The 23,175-nt window shown below is 38.2% G+C and overlaps 1 protein-coding gene across 1 annotated transcript in view; it reads right to left on the bottom strand.

Moving 5' to 3' along the window:
* Positions 1 to 22,346, bottom strand: part of LOC135588774 (ABC transporter C family member 2-like) — a 30,830-nt gene extending 8,484 nt beyond the window's left edge. The window contains exons 1-21 of the mRNA XM_065081072.1: positions 22,123 to 22,346; positions 20,839 to 21,234; positions 20,043 to 20,221; positions 19,508 to 19,547; positions 19,119 to 19,278; positions 18,898 to 19,012; positions 18,732 to 18,812; positions 18,574 to 18,598; positions 18,131 to 18,187; positions 15,293 to 15,358; positions 14,216 to 14,290; positions 12,342 to 12,449; positions 11,792 to 11,926; positions 9,775 to 9,881; positions 9,598 to 9,691; positions 9,299 to 9,466; positions 8,515 to 8,655; positions 2,308 to 2,514; positions 2,134 to 2,232; positions 1,592 to 1,744; positions 217 to 608 (exon numbers count right to left, since the gene is read on the bottom strand). Of these exons, the coding sequence (XP_064937144.1) occupies positions 217 to 608; positions 1,592 to 1,744; positions 2,134 to 2,232; positions 2,308 to 2,514; positions 8,515 to 8,655; positions 9,299 to 9,466; positions 9,598 to 9,691; positions 9,775 to 9,881; positions 11,792 to 11,926; positions 12,342 to 12,449; positions 14,216 to 14,290; positions 15,293 to 15,358; positions 18,131 to 18,187; positions 18,574 to 18,598; positions 18,732 to 18,812; positions 18,898 to 19,012; positions 19,119 to 19,278; positions 19,508 to 19,547; positions 20,043 to 20,221; positions 20,839 to 21,171 (2,735 nt within the window). The 5' untranslated portion in view covers positions 21,172 to 21,234; positions 22,123 to 22,346. The remainder of the gene's footprint in view (positions 1 to 216; positions 609 to 1,591; positions 1,745 to 2,133; positions 2,233 to 2,307; positions 2,515 to 8,514; positions 8,656 to 9,298; positions 9,467 to 9,597; positions 9,692 to 9,774; positions 9,882 to 11,791; positions 11,927 to 12,341; positions 12,450 to 14,215; positions 14,291 to 15,292; positions 15,359 to 18,130; positions 18,188 to 18,573; positions 18,599 to 18,731; positions 18,813 to 18,897; positions 19,013 to 19,118; positions 19,279 to 19,507; positions 19,548 to 20,042; positions 20,222 to 20,838; positions 21,235 to 22,122) is intronic.
* Between the last annotated feature and the right edge of the window lie 829 nt (positions 22,347 to 23,175).

Below are 23,175 nucleotides of genomic sequence, written 5' to 3'. Positions count from 1 at the left end.
GATGAACTTCAGAGTCATCCTTCAAGAAAGTGCACAGAATGTCAAACAATGAATAAGTTAACAAGATTATCAGAGTTACATCTACAACTTAACATTGTAAAGCTTTATTCGGCATCCAATAATATGATGAATCAACGATTTCAGAAGGGTGAAAAAAAAATATATTATATTTATATTGTAATCACAAAGTTATGCAATGTAACTAAGATTTAATACCTCGCAAGAACTTTCAAACTAACAACACCTGTTTCACGTTCCTCTTGTTTGATAAGCACAGATTTTCCTTCTTTCCCTCTATTTGTTTTCTCTTCACTCTTCGACAAAGCATTCACTGTCTTTGACACATCTCCATTTTCAGCTGATTTTGCAGTCTCTTCAGAGTTACCACCTTGCTTTTCGTCTACTTGTTCTTCCATTTTCCCAGCATTTTCCATTAATTTTTGAAAATGTATTCCACTAGTACTGAGTTCCTCAAAGGTACCCTCCTCCTTCACCATTCCTTCATGAACGAGAATAATCTTGTCAACATGTGGAAGAATATGCAACTGATTAGTTACCAGGACTCGAGTTTTATTCCTCAGTTGATCGTTGATGCATTTATCAAAAACCTGGATCATAATAGACAGAAAAATCAGAATATAGAAATACTAATTTGTGGATAATGATATCATGATTTCTGAAGTCTACGGATAGACTATTTGCATACTCAACTAGAAATTTAAAACACAAAACATTTGTATTTATCCAATAACTTAAAGTTCCAGTAGCAGGAGGGAAGGCTACTCAGTACTCAAACAAGACAGGTTGTGAGTTAGCAACACATAAGTAGGTGGCCAGTTCCTGTCATTTACTTTATTTTAAACAACGGTTGTAATTCTGATACTAGAGCCATGTCAGTCGCCGGCTGGACTGGTATTTGTCTGATATGAACCAACAAATCGATACATGATATTGTGGTACATACCACAGTACCAGAAAGGAAAAGCAGGAGGACGAGGAGGAAAAGGAGCAAAAGGGGGGAGAAGGAAAGAAGTACTACCCATAGGCTGGGGACAACGGGCGATGCAAGAAGAGGTGCAGAAGGTTTCTGGAGTTAACTAGCAAGGGGCTTACTACACGGTTCATACGATTTATCAAGCGGCAAGCCCTATACTACATATATAATGTCAGATAGTCTGCAATTTGCATGATGGTTTATCCCTGAACTAGTAAATACCAGTAGATACATGTCAGTTTATGCAAGATTGTATTCCTTGGTCTCAAATATGTTTTTCCCCTTTTATTGTGTCCTTACCAGGTGCAGATACTTTATGCTTGAAGAAAAAGACCAATTGGAAGCACCTAGATATGCATTTGCACATATCTAGGCCCAGTGCTGGATTGATAGTGCTCTTGATACATGTAGCTACATCCAATATGATAAAAGGGGTGAATTTAACTATTGTAGATAAAACATTGAATTGGTACGAGACTTTGTCACTGAAATATGGTGAATGCTAAGCAAGATGTCTCTTTAACAATATAGGACCACAACAGCAAGTAGATAGAATCAGGGCATAAGTCAGCTGATGACAATTTTGGCAAATTGTACCTGCCGACCAACATGAGCATCCAATGCACTCAAAGGATCATCAAATATATATACATCTGAATCTGAATATACTGCCCTTGCCATTGAAACTCTTTGCTTTTGTCCACCACTGATATTCACTCCCCTTTCACCAATCTCTGTAAGATCACCACCCTGACAAAGCACAATGAAGAAGAAATTAAGCATCTATGTTCCTAAAAAAAAAAGAGCTAGAACAAAGGGGGCTTATTAGATTATTTTGCAAAGCACAAAGGCTAGTCCAGCAACTTATTTGATGGCTGATGCATACATGTCAAATACTTCTAAATTCTTAGGAACTCCCAGGTGAGAAGTTCTATTTCATGCATGTACATATTTTCATAGTTGCAACAGAAGTAGCATGAGTGTATACATAGGGATAGTGAATGTAAGAAACCCATCATGCACTGAAAAATGTCGGAATACACCATTTGTGTTTGTGTGAGTGACTCGGTGACAGAGAGAGCAGGGAGTTACAAGTCAGGAAAAGAAACACATCCCATTGCTATGACATGTTCACTTACTGGAAGCAAATCAAGGTCATGCTGCAATGAGGTAACCTCAATTGCCTTCTCATATTGCGATGGTTGAAAAGGATATCCAAATAATATGTTCTCACGTACCTGTCTTGCACAAGCAAAATTTAAGAATAGTTGTCTATTTGACAAATAATGAATAAAGACATAAATATAACTTACAGTAGCATTGAATATCCATGAAACTTGAGGAACATAAGCAACAGTCCCCCGAATAGTCACTGATGTATCAGTTCCAGCCACTGGTGTAAGTTCTCTAAGCATTGCTGATATTAGAGATGTTTTTCCTTCTCCAGTACTTCCAACTATTGCAACCAAGCTACCAACAGGTATATCCACATTGACATTTGCTAGTGTAGGCCTCTCTGCCTGAGCTTGATATGTTAGATAATTAGCATTTAAAGAAAATTTAGAAATACATTATGGCGTATAAAATGGATTGTGGCATATAGAAGACTAGTGCAATAAAATTAATGTTACACATGATGAAAATCTTGAGAACATAAGTGACTAGATGCACAATGGCCGAGCTTGTTATATTGTATAGACAAAAGATTAGTAAAACATATTTCTCACAAGCCACAAAGGAATGATTATAAGTATCTCGTAACCATCCTAACTATCACATCCATGATAGATACTAAAAAAGAATGGTCCCAACAAATGGTATCATCCATCCATAACATTCTTAATACTCAAGCAGACTGAATTCACAATATATATAGTGTGGTGCTAAAAAGGCAGCCATGCGCCAGTCAGTTTATGCCATACAACTTTGAAACCATTAGAATCCTGCAGCAGGAAAATATCACCAACTGGCAAGTATGACTTTACAATCTTTAAAATTCCACAGCAGGAAGCTATCACCAATTGGCACACAAGATTTTTGTAATTTGTATCACTCCTAATTTTATTTTGTTACTCTCAAAATTTTGTTTTACTTAACTACTTCAAGATCATTTCAGTAAAACAGGAGCTGTCAACAAAGTCTTCCTTTACATTTCTGTTGCACTAAAGAATATGTTGTAGGTAATTTAGGACCATATAGGCCATAAAAATTCAAGTATATTAGTCATAAAAAAATACAAGTAATATTTGTAGCTAGTACAATTTTTGTGGTCTTATTTGATTTTTTATAAACTGGTAACCATTTTGTCTCTGAGGAATGAGGAATGAGGACATATAATTGTGTTTGAAACTTAGAATGCTTCCAAATCTACTTGAAGATTGTCAAATTAAATTTCAGCTTTTTTGAAATATAAAAGAAAATAGAAAATAAATGCAATATGCATATGTAGGCAGTCATAAATTTATTAAGAAACAGAAAAAATACGACAGGCGAAAGAACTAAAGAGGATCCGAGCTCAATTTAAGGGATCACATTAAAAAGGGACCCAACAAGAATAATCTAGGGTTGATTAGAAAAAATATATGTATAGGAGATCGATTAATCAGTTACTAAGATGATTCTGATGTTGACATGCATAAATGACTCTAGTATGGAGGGTTTATTACAACAAGGCATGGAATTAATGCCATCACTGAAGATGGCTAATCTTGCAAACAGTAATGTTATCTGAGTTCATTGACACATAAGCCAAACCAAAAAAAATCAACTTAATTATAAAAAAAAGGATGTGAAATTTAGTATATTTTGTCACGGACAAAATTGTAAACGGGGTGTTTGATGTAATGCTCATGTATGTCCATGTCTTTCAGTTTTGTTCATGTTTTGCACAGCATGTAAAGGGCTGACAATAGGCTTAGCATACCCATTTTCTTTTGTTTTGGTGGCCGCCTTTAGCTTACAAACAAAGATTGTGTCATGTGGGCACTTGTGGAGATTTCAGTCTGTAGTGGACCATTTTGGACCCTTTGTTGTGCGCCCATTCAGAGATTGAGAAGTCTGTTTGTAATTTGCATTAGCTATGAAGTGCTTGCTGAAATGATTGCTTGTGGATCCCGAGTGAAACACTTTCTCTAACCCGTTTTCTCTTTTGTAGGTCCTAAGGGACTATAGGAGGTTTCGGTTTGCGGACGAACACGCAAGGGTGCTACACGACTTGGGCAAAACTAGCTAAGTGTGTGACATATGGTATCAGAGCGAGACAAGCACCCATAAAAACACTTGGCATGCGAACGTGGGAGACCTAGTGGGGCTGCATTGAGGGCAGCCAGCACGCGCGACCGTTTGGAGGAAATGAGCATGGAGATGTAGGGAAAAGAAGTCGCTTAGAGGAGCGGACATCTGAGATTGGCATTCAGAGGAATAGCCAACCCTTCGCGCAAGAGGCACCACGAGGACAAGCAAGTTGGGAAAAATGCATAGCGCACAAAGGTTAGAATGGCTGAGTTCGAGCTATAGCTCAACATTGACAACCATACTTGATGGTGCTCAAGGCAAGCAAGGCGCTTAGTAAAGGATGAGACCATGCAAAGTGAAATGGGTTGTTTAGCGACTGAAAGAGTTATGCAAAGCTCACAGAGGTGAGGGGAATTGCTAACTCAAAGAATTCGGTACTCATACAAGGGCTTGTATACGGATGATGTAATGTTCGTGGCCATCCCAAGGCGATCGAAACTCGGCGCCATGGAGCATTAGAACTTTCTCTTCGGCATGAGAAGGATACATCAGTAGGAGGCTGAAGTGTGCAGCGAGTTTAGCATGTTGCTAGGCCTTGAGGGGTGCAGCAGGTGTTATATTGGCGAGGAGTCCCGATATAGCAAGTGCATTTACAAAGGTAGAACAATACACAATTTGTTCAGTAAGACGGAGTAGTACAAAGGGATGGTGGTCTCCAAAACTTCCAGAGGGAAGGATACAAAGAGAGAAGTTGCTCCAATGGGACAGATACCTTGGAGGGACAAGTCCCGGTTTTCAATAGGGAGAATCATGCGCAACGAACCGCATATGTTGAGGAGTACCTCGAGACAACAACCGCACAAAGCTCAATAGACAGAGTGAGTGGTGAGGAGTCATCACATGATCTCGCATGAGGTAATGCATTAGTGGATGCATTGTGAGATCAAGTGGGGGAGCGACCCAAGGCAACACAAAATGAAGGCACACTTGGAGCCGATATGGAAATCGAACTCAACGGAGGGCTGACCAGTGGAATAGTGGGCGCGAGGACCACTATCAACTCAATGCAAATCGAGGAGCGGAGCAATTTAAATGTAATTTGGTGAAGTACCCAGGTCGCACGAAGGGAGTCGACATAGAAGATGGAATATAGAACGAAGGCATGAAGCTTTCCTTGGACAGAGGTCAAAGACATGAACTCTTGTAGAGGCAAGATCAGGATCATGTCGTTCCATGGGTCCCTCATTATGATGGAGCGGACTCATCCTACATGGTGCCAAAAACGAAGTGAGCTTCGAGGCACATGCACCTTATCTCGGAGAACCATTTGATGGAGGAACCAAGGCGACTTAACTTGTGGAGGCAAAGTTGGGTTCAGAAGGCCTTGACACGAGGCAAGAGGACGCAGAGGCGGGTACTCTTGAAGAATATGTCACAATGCTGTCATTCAAGTTGCCATGAAGGAAATAGTGCGCAGCGGAGATTGTGCTGGTGGAGGGCAGAGGCCCAGGATCCAGACAATGGTGCACCTATTTTAGCGAAGTCAATAGACTTCGGGAGCTGCTACGCAACGGGCTGTCCTAGAGCTATGTTTCGGCTGGGTGTGACCCGAGTGCGGGTGGACGAAGGTCGATTGCCAGTGGAGTGAACAGAATCGAAGGTGGAAGAGGCCATGCGATATGTTGGCAGAGGCCACACATGGAAGGATCGCAATCCGAGTTCATCCCACAATGATCAGAATGCAATGAATATGTCACCAGGAGGCGACATAGTGCACCGGATCGTGATGGAACAGTTCGTGGCAATGCGATACACATGAAACTAGTCCCGCGAGGGATTAGATCATACGGAGGTATGATCGGGAGCTACTGGAAGCTCCACTTCGGTGAACAACACGACGGTAAGAAAGGCTATGAATTCAAGAAGTTAATGCTATGGTATCGCAGAGGCGGGTCTTCCGTGCGTGCATCGAATTTTGCATCGAATAAAAGCCTTGGTCATCGGCATATGAGGGCTATGTACTACCGATGGAGAATTTCGAATGCAAGTACCAATGAGTCCCATGGGTGGGACTTGATCATACAGAGGTATGATCGGAGCGGTTGAAGAGTTGGACTGCTCCAAAGCTCATATTCGCTTTAGGGAGCCTGGCAAGTCAGAGGACAAGGCCAAGTAAGCGAACGTTACTACCAAGGAAGATAAGGAGAACAAAATAGGTGCGAACCCTACAACATGGTGGCGATGGCCATGCATGGGAGTTACAATCTATCTTTCCATCGACCAAGGGGAGCTGCTCGGAGAACACAGATGTGTTGAAGCGGATGGTTGAAAGGGGCGAGGAAAAGACGAGTCCAGAGGGACTTAGCTACCCAAAAACCAAGCATCGGTTAAAATGGAGGTGGACTCGGAGGAGTGTCATAGTGCCACAAAGCAGATCTACCGATCGCGAAGAAAGGGACGCAGATGCGAGGCAATGGATAGTAGGGCCATGGGCATGACAATGTCATGGTACCGCAGAGACGGGATTTTCGTGAAGTCATCGATCCCTTGTTCTCATGGAGGGAGAACGCTTGGTCGTAAAAGGGAATGAAGATGTGAAGAATGTAGAGGCAAACTCCAAGTACCGAGACAACACAGAAGAGCAGAGGGCAGGGAACTTCGTAAGACCGGTGTCAACAAGCTTCTCATCAAGATAGCCGAAAGTGGAAGACTTTGGGTCGATGAAAGAGTGCTCGACCAAGGAACGAAGTATGCAGTACGCGGTGTTGTACCTTTGCAACTCAAAGGAGTAGGTAACAAAAATGATGGAGAAGACGGTACAATCCTAGAGACGACCAAAACTATTAAAGACTTGCTCCAAGTTGGGGTGAAAACTTCTTGCATTCCAGAAGTTTAATGACATTGAGAAGGTGAATCACAGTAGCTAACTCAACGCAAGGAGTGAAAACACTTCGAGTGCTTCAGAAGTGTGAGCAAAAGAATGAGCGAAAGCTAGTAACCAACTCGATGCATAGAGTACAACCCTCGATGAGGCGGGCGAAGTCAAGTAACCTTTGTCTTCTCAACCCTTAAGAGAATGGGCGAAACCGAGTACCCCTATTCTCTTATCTATCTAGCATAGAAGCTCTGCACATGTTCAAAAACCCTTAGAAGAAAGCTAATAGAAGACAATAGTTGTCAAATCCTCACCAATTATGATCAGTGCTACTAAGAGTAGATTATCTGCTTCATTTCCTAACAGAATACCAATCGAAAGCGGAAGTGATGCGAACCAACTTGGAAGTGACGACTAAGTGGAAGAAGAATCGATTGACAAATTTTACGGAGGAAGGACCCAAAAACTTTAATGTCTGCGAGGTAATGCTCGTTAAAACTCCAATAAGCATCCACCTAATTCAAGCGACATGAGGGATTTGAGAGATTAGCATATACTAAGGATGGTCTTTTCCTTCATCTAAGGGATCCACAAGAAACAACAAGGATCGGCACAACTCAGTCGACCCCATACCAGAGTCGGTATCATTGGCGAGTTGAAGTAGCATGGCGGATCAAAGTTCGACTACTCAACAATAGCAACGGAGTACAACTGGGAGACAAGAGGCATATTGCAACTAGAGCAGAAGATTGAAGACACAGCAAAGGCAAGGAGATGCAGCGTCTGCAAAAACTTCGACAAGGACGTCGAAGGAATAAGTGGGGGAGAATGTCACGGACAAAATTGTAAACGAGGTGTTTGATGTAATGCTTATGTATGTCCGTGTCTTTCGGTTTTATTCATGCTTTGCACAACATATAAAGGGCTGACAGTAGGCTTAACAGCCTCATTTTCTTTGACTTTGGTGGTCGTCTTTATCTTGTAAACAAATGTTGTGTCATGTGGGCACTTGTGGGGATTTCGATCCGTAGTGAACCATTTTGGACCCTTTGTTGTACGACCGTTTAGAGCTTGGGAAATTTGTTTGTAATTTGCATTAGCTATAAAGTGTTTGCTGAAATGATTGCTTGTGGATCCCGAGTGAAACGCTTTCTCTAACCCGTTTTCTCTTTTGTAGATCCTAAGGGACTATAGGAGGTTTCGGAGATGTTAACCTTTGCGGACGAACACACAAAAGTGCCGCATGACTTAGACAAAACTAGCTAAGTGCGTGACATTCGGTAGAGACCATTGCCAAGACAAGCATCAAAGAGAGAAACGATGAACAAGAGAGTAGTACTTTTGCCCTCAAGTTTAACTAAAAAGATGCAAAACCATATTAACAAAATAAGGCAAGATTATGATATGAAACCTGTGAATCCCAAGAGAAGTATCCATTCTTAATCGAAATAGCTGGCAGCCCTGGGTCAATAGGTGGATTTGGCAAAAGAATTCTCTCTTCCGCTAGAAGTAGGTCCTCTAAACGTTGAAGTGACACATTACAATTCACAACCTGCAGAAAAAAAATAGATATCAGGCATTAGAAAAGAATGATGTGCTTGTTAAGTACCTTAAATTCTATTTGTGAATCTATCTCCATGTATATTTTTACAAGATTTTGCCATGTGGGTAGAATGGAATGCTCACATGAAAAAGAGCATGAGCCTATATTTTCTACATCATAACAAACACTACCCAAGTCAATTTTAGCGACGGTGAGCAACAACTCACTTAGTTTAGTCACAGTGGACCCGTAGTATCACTCCAACCCCTCACTGAGGTTAGTCACAGTGACTTTGTCATTGATATTAGCAAAGCATACAAGAAGCTAGATATAAACCCCCAAATGCAGCAAGTATAACTGTTGAAGGCTCCCATAAATGAACTCGTGCGTAGCAGTAGCACCATACATATAAGATGAGAGGCTAATTTTGTGGCTTGAACCCATGACAGAGACAAACTTATCATGGTGCCAAGGTTCAACTTTAATATTTGATAAATCTAATTTTCTTTATATACAAGGCTAAGTACTTCAATTTATTCAAGCTTCAAAGTTCAAACTCTGAGGACAGTTTCGATTATCTTATAGCCACATTGAGAAAAGACTACCAACTACCAAGTGATAGAAAAGACATAAAGCTTAGGGAGTATTGTACCTGAGTAATCAAATTGGGGAGCATGAACAGAGGAAACCTCAACACTGCAAACAATGAAAGTGAGGTAAATGCTTTTGCAGGTGTTAAATCCCCTCCAAGAAGAGTATACACCCCAAATGAGGCAACTGTAACAAATACTGGAATGGTGTTCAGGATGAAAGTATTGAACTGCAAAATTAGGTAGAATTCATAAGAATACATAAACTTTCTACAAAAAAAAGAAACAAAAATAATATTTTTTCACTGGTATATCCTCTGATCCCACTAGGGAATTCATGAAAATATTTTTTTAATCTTACCGCAGCTAACAGCTGAGAACTGCGGAACCATGAAAGCTCATCATTGCGAATGCTCTGCACTTTTGACTGGAAGCTCTGTTCCCATGCGTAGCATCTGGTTCACCGAGAGATCAAGAATGATCAGCGGCCAGCCAAAATAAGATACTCTAAAGCAATACCAACCAATCTGAAACATACTTCACTGTATCCATCGCAGCTAATATTTCATTCATGAGACTAATCCGCTTGTCAGTACGTTGCAAACCCTCCTTAGAAAGTTTCTGCATTTTACTTATCACCAATGTCTGGTTCCACAATAAACCAAAAAAGATATCAGAATGGGAAATAATATAGGGAAAGCAGTTAACAGACCTAAATACTTGTACAACTGCATTCTAGTGAAACAGTGAAAGTTATTCTTTAGAGTTTAGCCTGATTGATTTGTCTATGAAAAATTGACAAACAATCATTGGTATGGTTGATTTAAAAAGGCAGATACTGTAAAACATTAAAATGACAACTCCAAGCACTATATTAAATGTAAACACCCCATACATATCGATTCTAGTTAGTTGCTTTATATGGCTAACATGGAATGTGGTTTTAAATTGAGTAGCAAATTTCAAATGTAACAATTGGCATAGAAAAAGAAAAAAAAATGTTTCAATGAAGCGAAGAACTTCTGGAATTTCTCTACATTGAAGTATAAAAAGCTGCTCCAAGCTCCAAAGCTATGTTCTCTTTTATATGAGAGAAACATATATGGCCAAGAATTTCAAAATATTTTATTAACCTGCACCTAAAAACTGCTTGGAAATCACAGCCTCACTTAAGGCAAACTTATATAAAAGACTGAACAAGCCATAAACAACACATAAGATGATTGTAGTAGGCAATGAAAAAAATACCATACAGGACTTTACATTATAACTTTGAGACAACTATTCTGTTCCTTCCAATTAAGAATATCAGAGCTGAAACAGCTTCATGTTTCTTCAGCTCAAGGACTGTTTAAAAGCACCCAAAAAATTGGTATAAGCTCAGGCTTAAGTTCCTGAGATGCAATTTGCCTGACAAAAACCTATATTTGAAGGTAATGCAATCCATTTAGGATTGCATCACTCGATTATGTCAATCATCTTTTACCAAGTAAACAGTGACTATCAGATCCACTCCATACTGGTACGGTGGGCGGTTCTTGGAAATTTTCATTTGCAATTACTTAAAAGATTACCAAATAAATCAAGACAAGGAATATTCCTTTGATAGCTAAAAGTTCCAACCAGCCTCCATACAACTAGAAGCATGATCCACTTGACCCTTAGAATAGGCTTTTTTAATGTAATTTCCACATGATAAACAAGAGAGCATTAGAAGCATAGGTTGCCAGGATACGTATGAAGCTAGTGCTGCGAATCTATTTCAGTCTTGGTATTCCAAACTAAACAAGAAAAGAGTAAAATAGATCAAAGGACATATATGCACAGCAGAGAAGGATTGGAGAGGACTATCTTGTAAATAACAAGTTTTAGGGGATATACAAAAATATGCATTTGAATAACTAATATGGAAAATATTATATTGTCTTGCTCATATAATTTCAAGGTGAAGCCAAGCTGAACATGTTAAGGAGTTGACAGCGATCGCAAGCCCTTTTCTCACTGCTGCCCTCTTCACACGACGCTGCTGCCGTTCGATGTCACTGCCGCTTATCTCCATAATACACTTCCTCCTCTTCTCCCCCTTCTCTTCATCATTCTTTTTCTCCCTTCCTCTTCTTCCTCGTCCTCCTCCACCACTTCCTCTTCTTCCTTCTTCTTTCTCCATCTCTTCTTCTACCACTACCCCTTCATCTTCCTCCTTTCTTTCTCCACCTTTTCCTCCATCACCTCCTCTTCTTCCTTCCTCTTCCTTTTTTCCTTCCTCTACTGTGCCTTCCTCTTCTTCTTCTTCATCTTCCAAACACCAATACATACCGGTGTACCATATGTTGGTACACCGGTACTAACGTGCACATACCGGTTCGAGTAGAACACCGAAATGGGTCCAATATCCAAAACGGCAATCCTTGCTACTAAGAACCATAAAGTGCAAGTATCACATTTGAAATTGTGTCAAACTTGACCTTAATAATGTTATGAGATGACAAAAGTTCAACATTGAGACTGCAGAAAAATGATAGATTGCAAAAATATAATATTATAAGGGTGATTACCTGTATGGGAAACAAAAGAACCAGCACAAATGAGCCAATAAGAGATGCAACACCTAGCTGCTCGTACAGAAGAATAACTGAAATGATAATCCGAAAGGGAGCTGACCATAGACTGTGAAGCTGCTGGCACACTTGCTGTTCAAAGAGAATGGCAAGATGCATCAAAATAATGTTTAGTTTTGTACACAACCTTACCGAACCTTAACCTGAAAGTTTTCACAATGCCAGTTGATTAAACTTGTCAGTCATTATCAATTATCTTAATTCTTTAAAGAATAATTTTAAAAAGACATGCATAGAAATATACTTATTTTACATAAGAAACCAGAATATATGTGCTTTCTTTTTCAGCATATATCACCTAACTGGAAAAGATCACAAAATGTGACCTTTGTTGAGGTAAGAAACTAGATGTGCTATTTAACATGTTATCTTCCATTAAAACATTTGAGCAGACAAATTTTTTGACACAGTTAAGCAATTGAGGTGGACTAAATATTTCTTTCACGTCATCTCATCTGCAGTAATAGGTTTAGCAAGATGGAAATGCCTGAAGTGCTTCTGCATCAGTTGTCATCAAGTTGGTTATCTTTCCTGATGGGAATTTATTGCGACTCTCGTGGGTTAGTCTTAGAGATTTCCGAAACACTGCTGCAACCTGTAATGAAAAGGACAAGTACATAATTTCTTTAGGACACAACTATCGAACCTAAACATAGAAACCAGAACAATAAGTCTCAAAGAATTTCAATATGATAGTAATCTGAGAAATCTTAAGGTGAATAAAAATCAAATAGTCATACTAATAATTGAAGCAAAGCAAAAACAAAAAAATGAAATGAAATGAAGATGCGAAGCCAATACATGAATAAATTAGGACTAGTCAAATTAAAATGATATAACATATACAAAAAACAAGTAAAATTTGTCGTGGTTTCACTGCTTCAATATAATGAGTTCCTTGAAACAAGTTCATATGGGGGAAGGTATCATAAGGGAAAGGCAGTAACTTAGCTGCAGTGAAGCAATAAGAGATATTCCTTACAAGAGTAGAAGTATCAGAATGTCCTGCATTTATACCAAGTATCATCATTAAATGAAATGAGATTCTACTCTACATGGATAATCTTTTAACTCATATTTCGTAGACCATCCTGATCCCATAACTCTGAACCAAAGCTCCTCGGAAAAGGTCTAAGAACTTCAATGTTCAAATGGGAGAGAAACAGCAATGTATTGCACAAATTCAGCAATATTCCAGCCATGGTGAAAAAAGCAACAAAACAATAACAGCTTTATGTGATTTCACATATTGTTCTCTGTCTTGACTTTTTCACCAAATTCAAATCAACGTCAGCCCGTGGTGGACTCAGATCAACAGAACTAATTGTATTTGTTAAATGTCCTATAAGTTGTTCTCTAGATTATTATCAGTACCATATTACATATTCCTACTAGAGTAATTTTTAAGAATGAGTAGCATCAACAGTCCTCAAACTTCTGAGCCGGACTTCATTTTAACTCTACAGCAACATCTAACTGTAGCAAATGTTTAAAAAGAGGAGACATAGTGCATGAGGCTCCTACCAAATTTGATCCCAAAAGGTTAAAGCAATCTACTCAATCTGCTAACACATGAAAGATACAGGGACACTATTCAGAGCAAGGTATGCAATTTCGAATAATACCGCCCGATATGGGCGGTACATACCGGTCCGTCAGCTTACCGGTACACGGACCGTCCGTTACCGAGCAGAACGAAAATAAAAAATAAAAAATAATATATATATATATATATATATATATATATATATATATATTATAAAAGGTGACGTCGCGTCGCCTTTTTCGACGACATTGCCTTATATATAAAGAATATTTATATATAAATATTTATATATAAATATAAATATAAATATATATATATATATATATATATATACGAGGCGACGTCGCCTTTTATAAAAATATTTTATATATAAATATTTATAAATATATATATATAAATAAACGAGGCGACGTCGCGCCGCGTGGGAGAAGGAAAAGGCGACGTCGCCGAGGCAATGCGACATCGCCTTTATAATATATATATATATATGTGTACCGAGCGGTATACCGAACGGTATACCGCTCGGTATACAGTTTCGTACCGTACCGAGCAAACGTCAAAACTCCGGTACAGTACGAAATTACATACCTTAATTCAGAGTATCTTATGGTACGAAAGAAATATTGACCATAATTATGAAGGAGATGCAGATAGCAATGACATGAATAGCAGAAAGGATACACATCAACCATGATATTAGACTATTCTAAATGTGTCTGCAACAAAGTACCTCCAGAATAAGGTTAACTACGCACTTTTATGTAACTTAAATTTTAATCCTAGTGTTGAAGAACAGTAATATTTGCGTAGCATACCAACGTAGTCCTCAGTCTAAAACCAACACGCATGACATTTTGGAAGTATTGTGCTTCAGATAATACTCCTAGTGCCTGAAATCAAAATATTTGTCAGCAAGCAAAAAGATAACAATATAGCCTTCTGCAAAATTATATGCAATTGCAAAGGTGCCAGCAGAAAAAGAAAATAAAAATAAAAATAACAGTTAAACTCAATATTTACTGAAAAGGGAGAAACTATGCTACCAAAAATATTGAAAAGACCTTTTTCATAAGTTCAACAATTGCTATATGATGAAACGTGCTTTTGGTTTTCATTTATAAGCAATTGTTGATCTGGGTCAAAACACAAAGACACCCAAATGTCCAAATTTTAGCTATCACTACTAGAGCTATTCCCTCTTGAACCATGTAGAGAACAGGAACCACACTATAATGTATCAGAGAGATCAAACAGCCAATATCACCAGGTATCACATCCCTAATGAGAAGGTTCACTAGGAATGAAATTCTCTTAGTTGAAAGCTAAAACAATGACAACACAAACATATCAGAATGTATATGTGCATAGAGCCATAGACCACTACATATCTGGCTAAATTACAAAAACCATATGTGCATTTTATGTCATATATCAATATGTACATATGTGATTTTTTTTTTTTATCTATATGTGGCACTTGATTTCTAGTTCTTCCCTTCATTCTCATGTAAGGCCTGTTCCAATTCATTGTGGCATCTCCTTTTGAAAAGCATGTTTAATAATCAATTGAAGGCAATACTAAGACATCTCTCAGCATGTTGCCTTGACTTCACCTTCCAGCTGCTCCTCTCCCCTGTGCCCGTCTTCCCCACACCCACAACCTTCCAATGTATATTTAAGTCACTCCTATCCATATCAGTCTCTTAGCTTATTAATTCCATGGAGGGCAATACTGAACATCACATGATCAGATACATTGATGTACACTGACATTTTTCAGATAAGCCCTCTTTAGTTATTTGGATAAATAATAACTAGATACATGTTCATCAACATTATGAAGTGAAAATGCCTGCACCAAAAATATGTATGCGTAAGATAGAAGCACATACCACCCCAGCAAAGATTGAGAATGCGTAAATGTAGCCAGTCCATGCCGGTTCCCCTTGTTGCATGGACTGCATATCATGTCAGCAAACTTCAGATTTATCTTAAGAAAAATCAACAACAAATAGAAAATTAAAGAAAAACAGAACATGTTTAGTAAAAGACCAGAAACTGAAGTAGAACAGCAAAAATAAAACCATAATAAATGAGCAAACAAACCAGTTACTTGTGCTGTGGTTCAAATGTTCTAGGCAAAAAGCCTACCTTCTGTCACCTGTTTTACCTATATACATATATGCATTATAAACACATATATCCATATTTGTATGTACCTAACAGGAGGAGACATCATGGATCAACCCAGGTCATGTTCAATGTTCATCTTTAATGACCATCCTTGGGGAAGGTCTATAAGTAACTAAGTATAGGGTACAGGCAACCAAGAGGCACCTTTACGGATATCTTTTTTTCCTCTTACAAACAGATTAAAAAAATTGAACTCGTGCACATTCTGAAGAACTACAATACAGATATGGAGTTTCTTGCCCAAATTCCAAATCCACCATCATGTAAGACTTCTTTCTACAATCCCAAGACCTCAGTGCAGATGTTCTCTCCCAAAGTGAGTGTCCCCACAGACACAAATCACCCTGGTTCCCATCTAGACCACTCAACTGGAACTTGCGGCCCATGGTTGCAGCCTCCATCCCAATCATCTCAGACCACCATTGTGCCTAGACTGAGTTCCTCATCTCCCCATCCTCACCATATGTACCAAGATCTTCTACGACAACAGCATGGCAATGACCTAATACCACCTTCACTGCTACACTCTGCTCCATTTCTGCCATGCTGATAAGTAATTCTTCCCCCACTGGGGGAATTGACAAACTAAGGAACCTGCAACACCCCGAAAAGTCCCACATCGAGAGTAGGCAAAACTAAGATTATCTTATAAGGGTCTGATAGGTGTACTACTATTGACTTTAGCTCAGGCATTCTGACCAATGGTTTGGGTTCAACGAAGTTGATAAGCCAGTTAGCCCATCAAGCCTGGGTCAAGACAGAACCGAATCAGCATCACAAGTTAAGTGACGTTGTAATAGTTATAGCATTCTAGGTTTCATTTAACTAGAAAACATCAAGTCCGTTCAAAAAATTATGTAATAAATAATTAACTAAACAACGAACAACCCTAGTTAATAAAAGAAAGGGCCACAAACAAAGTGGATTCCAATGGTAAAATTAGATTAAATTAACATACTAATCTATCCAACTTGGGTTCTTGTAGTCGAGTATCATAGAAGAAAATATCACTGACAATGTTCTGAAAATTTTCAGCCCTAAGACTAATCTACAATAAAGATAACATCTGCAGATATGCCTAAGAATTTTTTGCACAACAAAAATACAGTTCAAAATTTCAAATCAAGGAATGTTGTGTCAAGTACTGACCCTGTATTGATCCCCTTTGAGAGCACTATGATATAGGTATTGTATTATATCAAGGTGTTGATACATTTGTTTGATTTCTTCTTCTTGAAGTGGTAGCCCTCATCTAAAAATATGCCCAAATGGAGGGTTTTGTCGAAGAATGGGAGACAGATGGAATGTCAGCAAGAGGGAGCTGGATGAAGAGAAAGTTGGGAGAAACAGAACAATGGGAAGGATCGAGAGGGTCACCAGTTAACCAGGAACCATCAAGGTCTTAAGTATTTCAACCAACCATTATCAGTTAGAACTTACTGGGCTTCAACTAAGACCAGGCAAAATCTTGGAATTTTGACTTTTGCATGTGTCTTAAGTGGTTCTAACCCAAATTTGGCAAGCCACAAGCTGGTCATAGGCTTGAACTTGTACATACCTCATGAAAATCAAGACACTTTTCAGTTCTGTACTAGGCATGGAAAGAAGAAAGTTCATCAGTAATACCTTTAGACAGTGATGATAATTGGATTCAAGTTCAATTGACATGTTTTCAATTCAATCTATTTTTTTTAATAATATTAGTATTTTAGAGGGTGTTTTGTAAAAAAAACATAAGTTGCCACATGGCAGCATTTTCCATGATTCTATTTTAGTTTCCTAGATAGCACAAGGAGAAGAAAAAGATGGAAGCAATTAAAACTTGAATTGATTAAAGATCACAAATCTTGATTGATGATTTCCTATCATCCTTTCTATCTTGGGGTGAGTCCAATAAGTTATCTATTATTTCTTATCTTCCTTTTCTGTCTTCCCCAAATATCCTACTCATATAAATTCTACCATTACAAAATCTCTAAACCCCAGACACTACTATCCTAGACTTTCCCTTGACCATACACGATCCATCCAACTAGTGAGAGCCTGATGTTGCTGGAACAACCCAGCATTGGAGAATAGCAGATAAAAATCACAACCTAGTGAGGCTAGCCAAGAAGGCAAATCAATATCTTTCTCCCTCCTCAAAATTGGTATATGTTTGAATTTGCGCTACTTGTTCTTTCATGGTTTCAAATCAAATTCCCCATAGATCGACTGAATTGTTGAATCTCCCCTCTTTTGTGTCACCTTTTTTCACCGGCTCTCTCCCTAAACCCATCAGCCTAAACCTTTTGATTGTCCTACACCAATACCTCGTGTCAATAGAAATTTCATGAAACTAGAGTGTTCCATTTTTGGCACATAAATTAAATCTGAAAAAGAATTGCATCCACATAATTTTGCTAATTACGTCAAAAAAGAGATATCATGCCACTGAATAAATAAACACATATTAAAATGAGCAACAATGTGAAAACACAGCATAAAATAAGATAAAAAAAATTCTATAAATTCAGGTTTGTCAGAAAATAACATACCAGTAATAGGCGGTTTAATATTAGTGGACCAACAAACTGAGATGCATCATTACCAATCTGAGACAAGAAGGAAAAAGAATTATCCAAGAAGACCCACCCAGTAGATAAATGAAGTTGGTACTCTGCAATATGCAGCTTGCACTATATTGTCCATCAACCGGGTTTCATCCATACAAATTAGTCTAGCCATTCATGAAATTTTCCGACAATTTTATTTCTTCATCACGCAACATAAATTTTATGGATGCTTCCACAAAATTGATGGAAACATCAATACAAAGTTACAAACTGTAATTACATAAGGAATTTCCATAAAAAAGATAACTGAAAGCATTGTTTATTGGGTCAATTATTAGCAATGCAGTTCATTCCATTTCAATTTCAGTGAAAAAAAAAAGGCTAAATCAAAGTAAAAGACAACTGTAAGAATGTCCATGTGTTACCTTGAAAAATCCACCAAGCCAAAATCTGTCGAGAAGGTCAAAGAGAAACCGAAATATTAGATCGGAGAAAAATCCCCAAGGTATTACAGAGAATAAATATCCCCCGAACATATAATTGCAACACAAAACTTGCACAATTAGTAGGTTATAGTTCGTACCTTCCTCCGAGACTGCGATGCAGTGCTCTCAACAGCCAAGGTTTAGGTTTTCTAGATTCCTCAGCCCAGCATTGCTGGAACCTGAAACAAGAATCCATTAGAAGGAATTGAAAAGTTAACATTTATGATTCTGTGAGAAACTAGCCAAGGGATTGAGGGCAAATACCTGCCATTCAGAGTTTCCGTCTGGTCCCATGAATCTAATTTCCAAACATCTTTCTCAGTGATGGGCCTCTTAAAGCCTTGTTGCATGAGAGGAGTCATCCATGAAAAGAATATTTCTAAGGAGAAAATAGAAAGTCATCACCCAAGATATGGTAACAAGGAAATTTTTGCTTAATACTATCAAGCCATCACTTAAAACAATTAAGCCTTCAATATACTCACTGGAAAACATGTTGGCTTCCCTCTCAGGACATATATGCTCTTCTCCAGGAAGTGGTTCATAGTCCGTGTTGTCAATTAATGCCTCGGTTCTAACTGGACTGTATCCAGGATAAGCATCCAAACTTGGAACATAGATAAGCAAAAGGATACCAAACAAAAACTGCATGTGAAATACAAGAATATTTAGCGAAGTTCACAAACTTTGGCTACTTAAATGTACGGCTTAAAGTTTAATATCACTATGAAGAAGATGACATTGTGAACAAAGCTTTATCGAGGGTAGGTTCTAGATGCAAATAATAAAGAAGAGGGAATATCAACCGTAGAAAACCACCTGAAAGTAAATTGTATTTGATATTTATAAGATACAAGAAAGAAACGATACAAACCTGGGATACTATCTCGCTGGTGTAAATATAGAAAATTGATCTGCATACAGCACAAAATGGTAATGATGATTTAGTTCTGCTTAGATGCTCAAGAATTTTAGCCAGATAAAGCAAGTAATGCATAATATCATGAGAGACTTCAAGATGTCCTAGACATTACCAAAACATTTAACAAAAAATTACCCCTTTAATAACTTTGTTGAGGAATCTTCAAACTGAAGGAATTTCACAGAAACAATATCCTTGCACGAATTCCTCTTATTACTAGGTTTAAGAAGCTAAGCCTGGTGAGATTACAAAATTTGAACAATTGATTTAATGAATTTGTTTGGTTCATTTCATGATACTCCACATTTTAGCTAAATTCAGGCTCTGAGACAATTGCTTCATGCATTATAAAACTAAGGCAGCTTATTATTTTCATTTACAAGAATTCAAGGCTTAGGAAATTTCTAAAAACTGAATCCACGTTACATGCTTGGATACAGGCTACAAAAGAATATGCGCAATGAACATGACACTTCAAGAAACTTACTTGTCAAAATATTGTCTCACCGATAGTACAAGGTTGTACATAGAAATTTCACCAACCAGAACATAGACAACTACAAAGCGAATATACCACCGGAACTCGTGTATATAGATTTTTGTCTCCATTATTATCAGCACAAGCATACAGCACCAAGCAGCAGCTTCAATAAGCAATGTAACTACCTGAAAGAAGAAGATAATATAGTAAAATGAGCTTGTGAATGTGGGTGCTTTATGCTACAAAACCAAAACAAAATATAATATGATTATGTCAAGAAAGGTCCAGAGCCAACAGGTGAAATATACTATCGTCGGTGGTACACCTATTGTCATGAATCTAGACATTGTGAAAGGCGTAGGACGATTCAGTGAAGCAAGATGTAATAGAAATGCTTCAAAAGAGATTTTATTTCTGTCTATTATCATTTTACTGAACTTTAAGGATGCTAAAAGCCTGCCATACAAAAGCAGAAATTGCTATGGTTGATTAAAGCATATCTCTGTCCTGGGAAATTTTCTTCCTTTAGAAGAAATTACCTTAAATATATCACCCTAAACAAAATAATCACATAGCATATTCAGACTATGTTTGTCCGAGCATCATGTTGGAGAACTATAAGGGAATCATTGAGCACTATTAGCTTAACTAGATAAAATTGCTTAGCAATGAAATGAAAAATTATCACTTGATTAACTATCAACTCAACAAATCCAAGAACTCTCTTTTAGCAATGAAAGAGAGAGTTGAGTAATGAGTCACTAAAAACAAGACAAAATATCTAGACAAATTGGGCACTCACCTCAAATGGAGCCAGACCTGTGTACCCATCCAGATTTGTGACAGAAAGGCCCATCACCATCCTAAACAATGGCTCTGCAGTGCAGTATGCTGCAAGCAGCGACAACAAATAACTGTAATATGGAGACCTCAGGCAGTAGCGCTGGACAGTGTGGTCCCTCTTAGTCCTCCATATCCGATAGAAGCAGACACCGAAGAGGGCCAAATGGGAGATGCAAACCACCAAGCTCTCCATACCACAAGGCGTGTACGGGCCAAAAGCGTTCTCCACCACCGTCGACCAAGCCCCATGCTTCTCCGGCTGGCAGTACCACATCAGCGGCTTGAAACCCATGGCTCTGAACAGCCTCAAACTCCAATCACTTCACCCGGTTTCTCTTTATATTAGACGTCTCTTCTAACCAGATCCATCGATGGACAAATGCCAAAAGAAAACAAAAAAAAAGTGTTAGCCAGCACAGAATATATCTTCTATAGATAGGTCCATTATAATCGCTTCAACGAACCAAAGCCACTAGATACGCTAAAGCCGACAGCAAGAATCAACCCTTTTTAGACGTGTATAACAGAAAAAATCCGGATTCTATAAAAGCCTGTCCGATATAGCTTCGCTCAAACCACTCAAAACTCTCGAAACCGGACGCGTACAAGCTCACAATGGAATTATTTTTCCTCTTTCAAGAAGAAACAGGATGGCAATTATCAAACTAATTCAAGAAACAGGGCCGCTTGTTTAAGAAAGAAACCAAACAGACCCGTTATAATCGCATCAACGAACGTAACCCACTTGTTCCGCAATAAGCGGACGGGAAGAACCCCATCATCTCCAAAAGTAGTCTAGCACAAAAGATTGGATTCTCATCGCGCCATCTCAAAACTCGCGAAGAAACCGTGCAGACTCGAAAATCAATCCTTTTCCTCTTTCAAGAAAGAAGAGAAGAAAGAGAACAAAAAGGCACGATCAAAAGGAAATTCTTGTTGTTCTTTCGAGAAGCAATAAAGGAAGAAGAGAAATTTGAGGGAACAAGACGCAAGACGCAATCTTTTTCTCTTTGAAGAACGAAGCAGAAGGAGAAAAGAAAATTCATTTTTTTTTATTTCGAGGAACAACAAAAGAAGAAGAGAAATTTGAGCGATCAAACAAACCGCGCGCAAACTCTTGAAGGGAGCTTCTGCCACCCTCCAAACGGAATCTTTCTGACGCTTCAAGCAGACGTAGAACAGAAACGACGGGAACACGAACAATCCATCCAGCGAATCGTGCGGGAAGGGGTTGTGACAGTACCTTGAAGCTCGCCGCTGCCCCCCGCCGAAGAGACTTGGAGGAGGGGAAGCTAATTCTTTGGCGGGCGGATCCGCAAAGTTGTCGTCGTCGTCGTTTTCATGATACGATTGTAGTGGATTGGCAAGCGCTGCTTACTGTACTCCCTTGGCTTGTGGCTTTGGAGTGCTAAACAGAGGAGGAGAGAGGGGGAGGCGGCGATGCAGGTGGATGGGGAGCTAAGCGCTTACGGAGGGATGATGAGGACAGCGTAGTCGTTGACATCAAATTAGAGAGACAGTATTTAATAAAAAAATATTTTTTATTATTTTTTAAAGGATTATAAATAGTAAAAAAAATTATATATAGTAAAAGATGGCTCTAAATAATAAGATTTTTATAGAACGGGACTTATGGATGACATAAAAAATAAATAAAGAATCATTAAATGAAATTACTTTAAACTTTGTGTCATCTCATCGATCTAAATCTAATGTGTAGGACCCACACTATTTAAGAAGTTATGTTTAATCTAAATATATTTATTCCTTTATAAGATTAAGATGATATGAAACAATTTTAATTCTCAAAGAATAATACGAACATATTACATAAATCATCATGAGATACGATCAAATGCTTCATTTATCAGTGCCACTTTGGTTCTTCAAACCTTCTCATCAAAGGTCTAAGCAACATATTTGACTTTATTATTCATACATACATGTAAACATGCACTGCTCAAATAATGTTTTCTTTAAAAAAAACAATTTCATCATTTTTCCTCTCTCTACATATAATATTGATTTATTTTTATCAAACTTAATGTGATATGAGAAATTTTTTTTTTTTATTGTTTAAACATAAGCATTTTAAGTTAGTCACTTTGGCTTATGACTTCCTCCAAAAAATTAATCTCATATTTTTTTCTCCAGAATTTGAGTATAATCATATATAATACAAGCTATTTCTGATGAAAAATTGGTTTGACATGAAATATTAAGAGGATAGTGAGGTCTAACAAACTCAAAGTCCATTCAAGATATATTTATTATTTGCTAGACAAGGTAATGCATC

This window comes from Musa acuminata, chromosome BXJ1-8, assembly GCF_036884655.1.
Source record: "Musa acuminata AAA Group cultivar baxijiao chromosome BXJ1-8, Cavendish_Baxijiao_AAA, whole genome shotgun sequence".
In the NCBI taxonomy this organism is placed as follows: Eukaryota; Viridiplantae; Streptophyta; class Magnoliopsida; order Zingiberales; family Musaceae; genus Musa; species Musa acuminata.
This window is presented reverse-complemented; position numbering and strand designations above follow the sequence as displayed.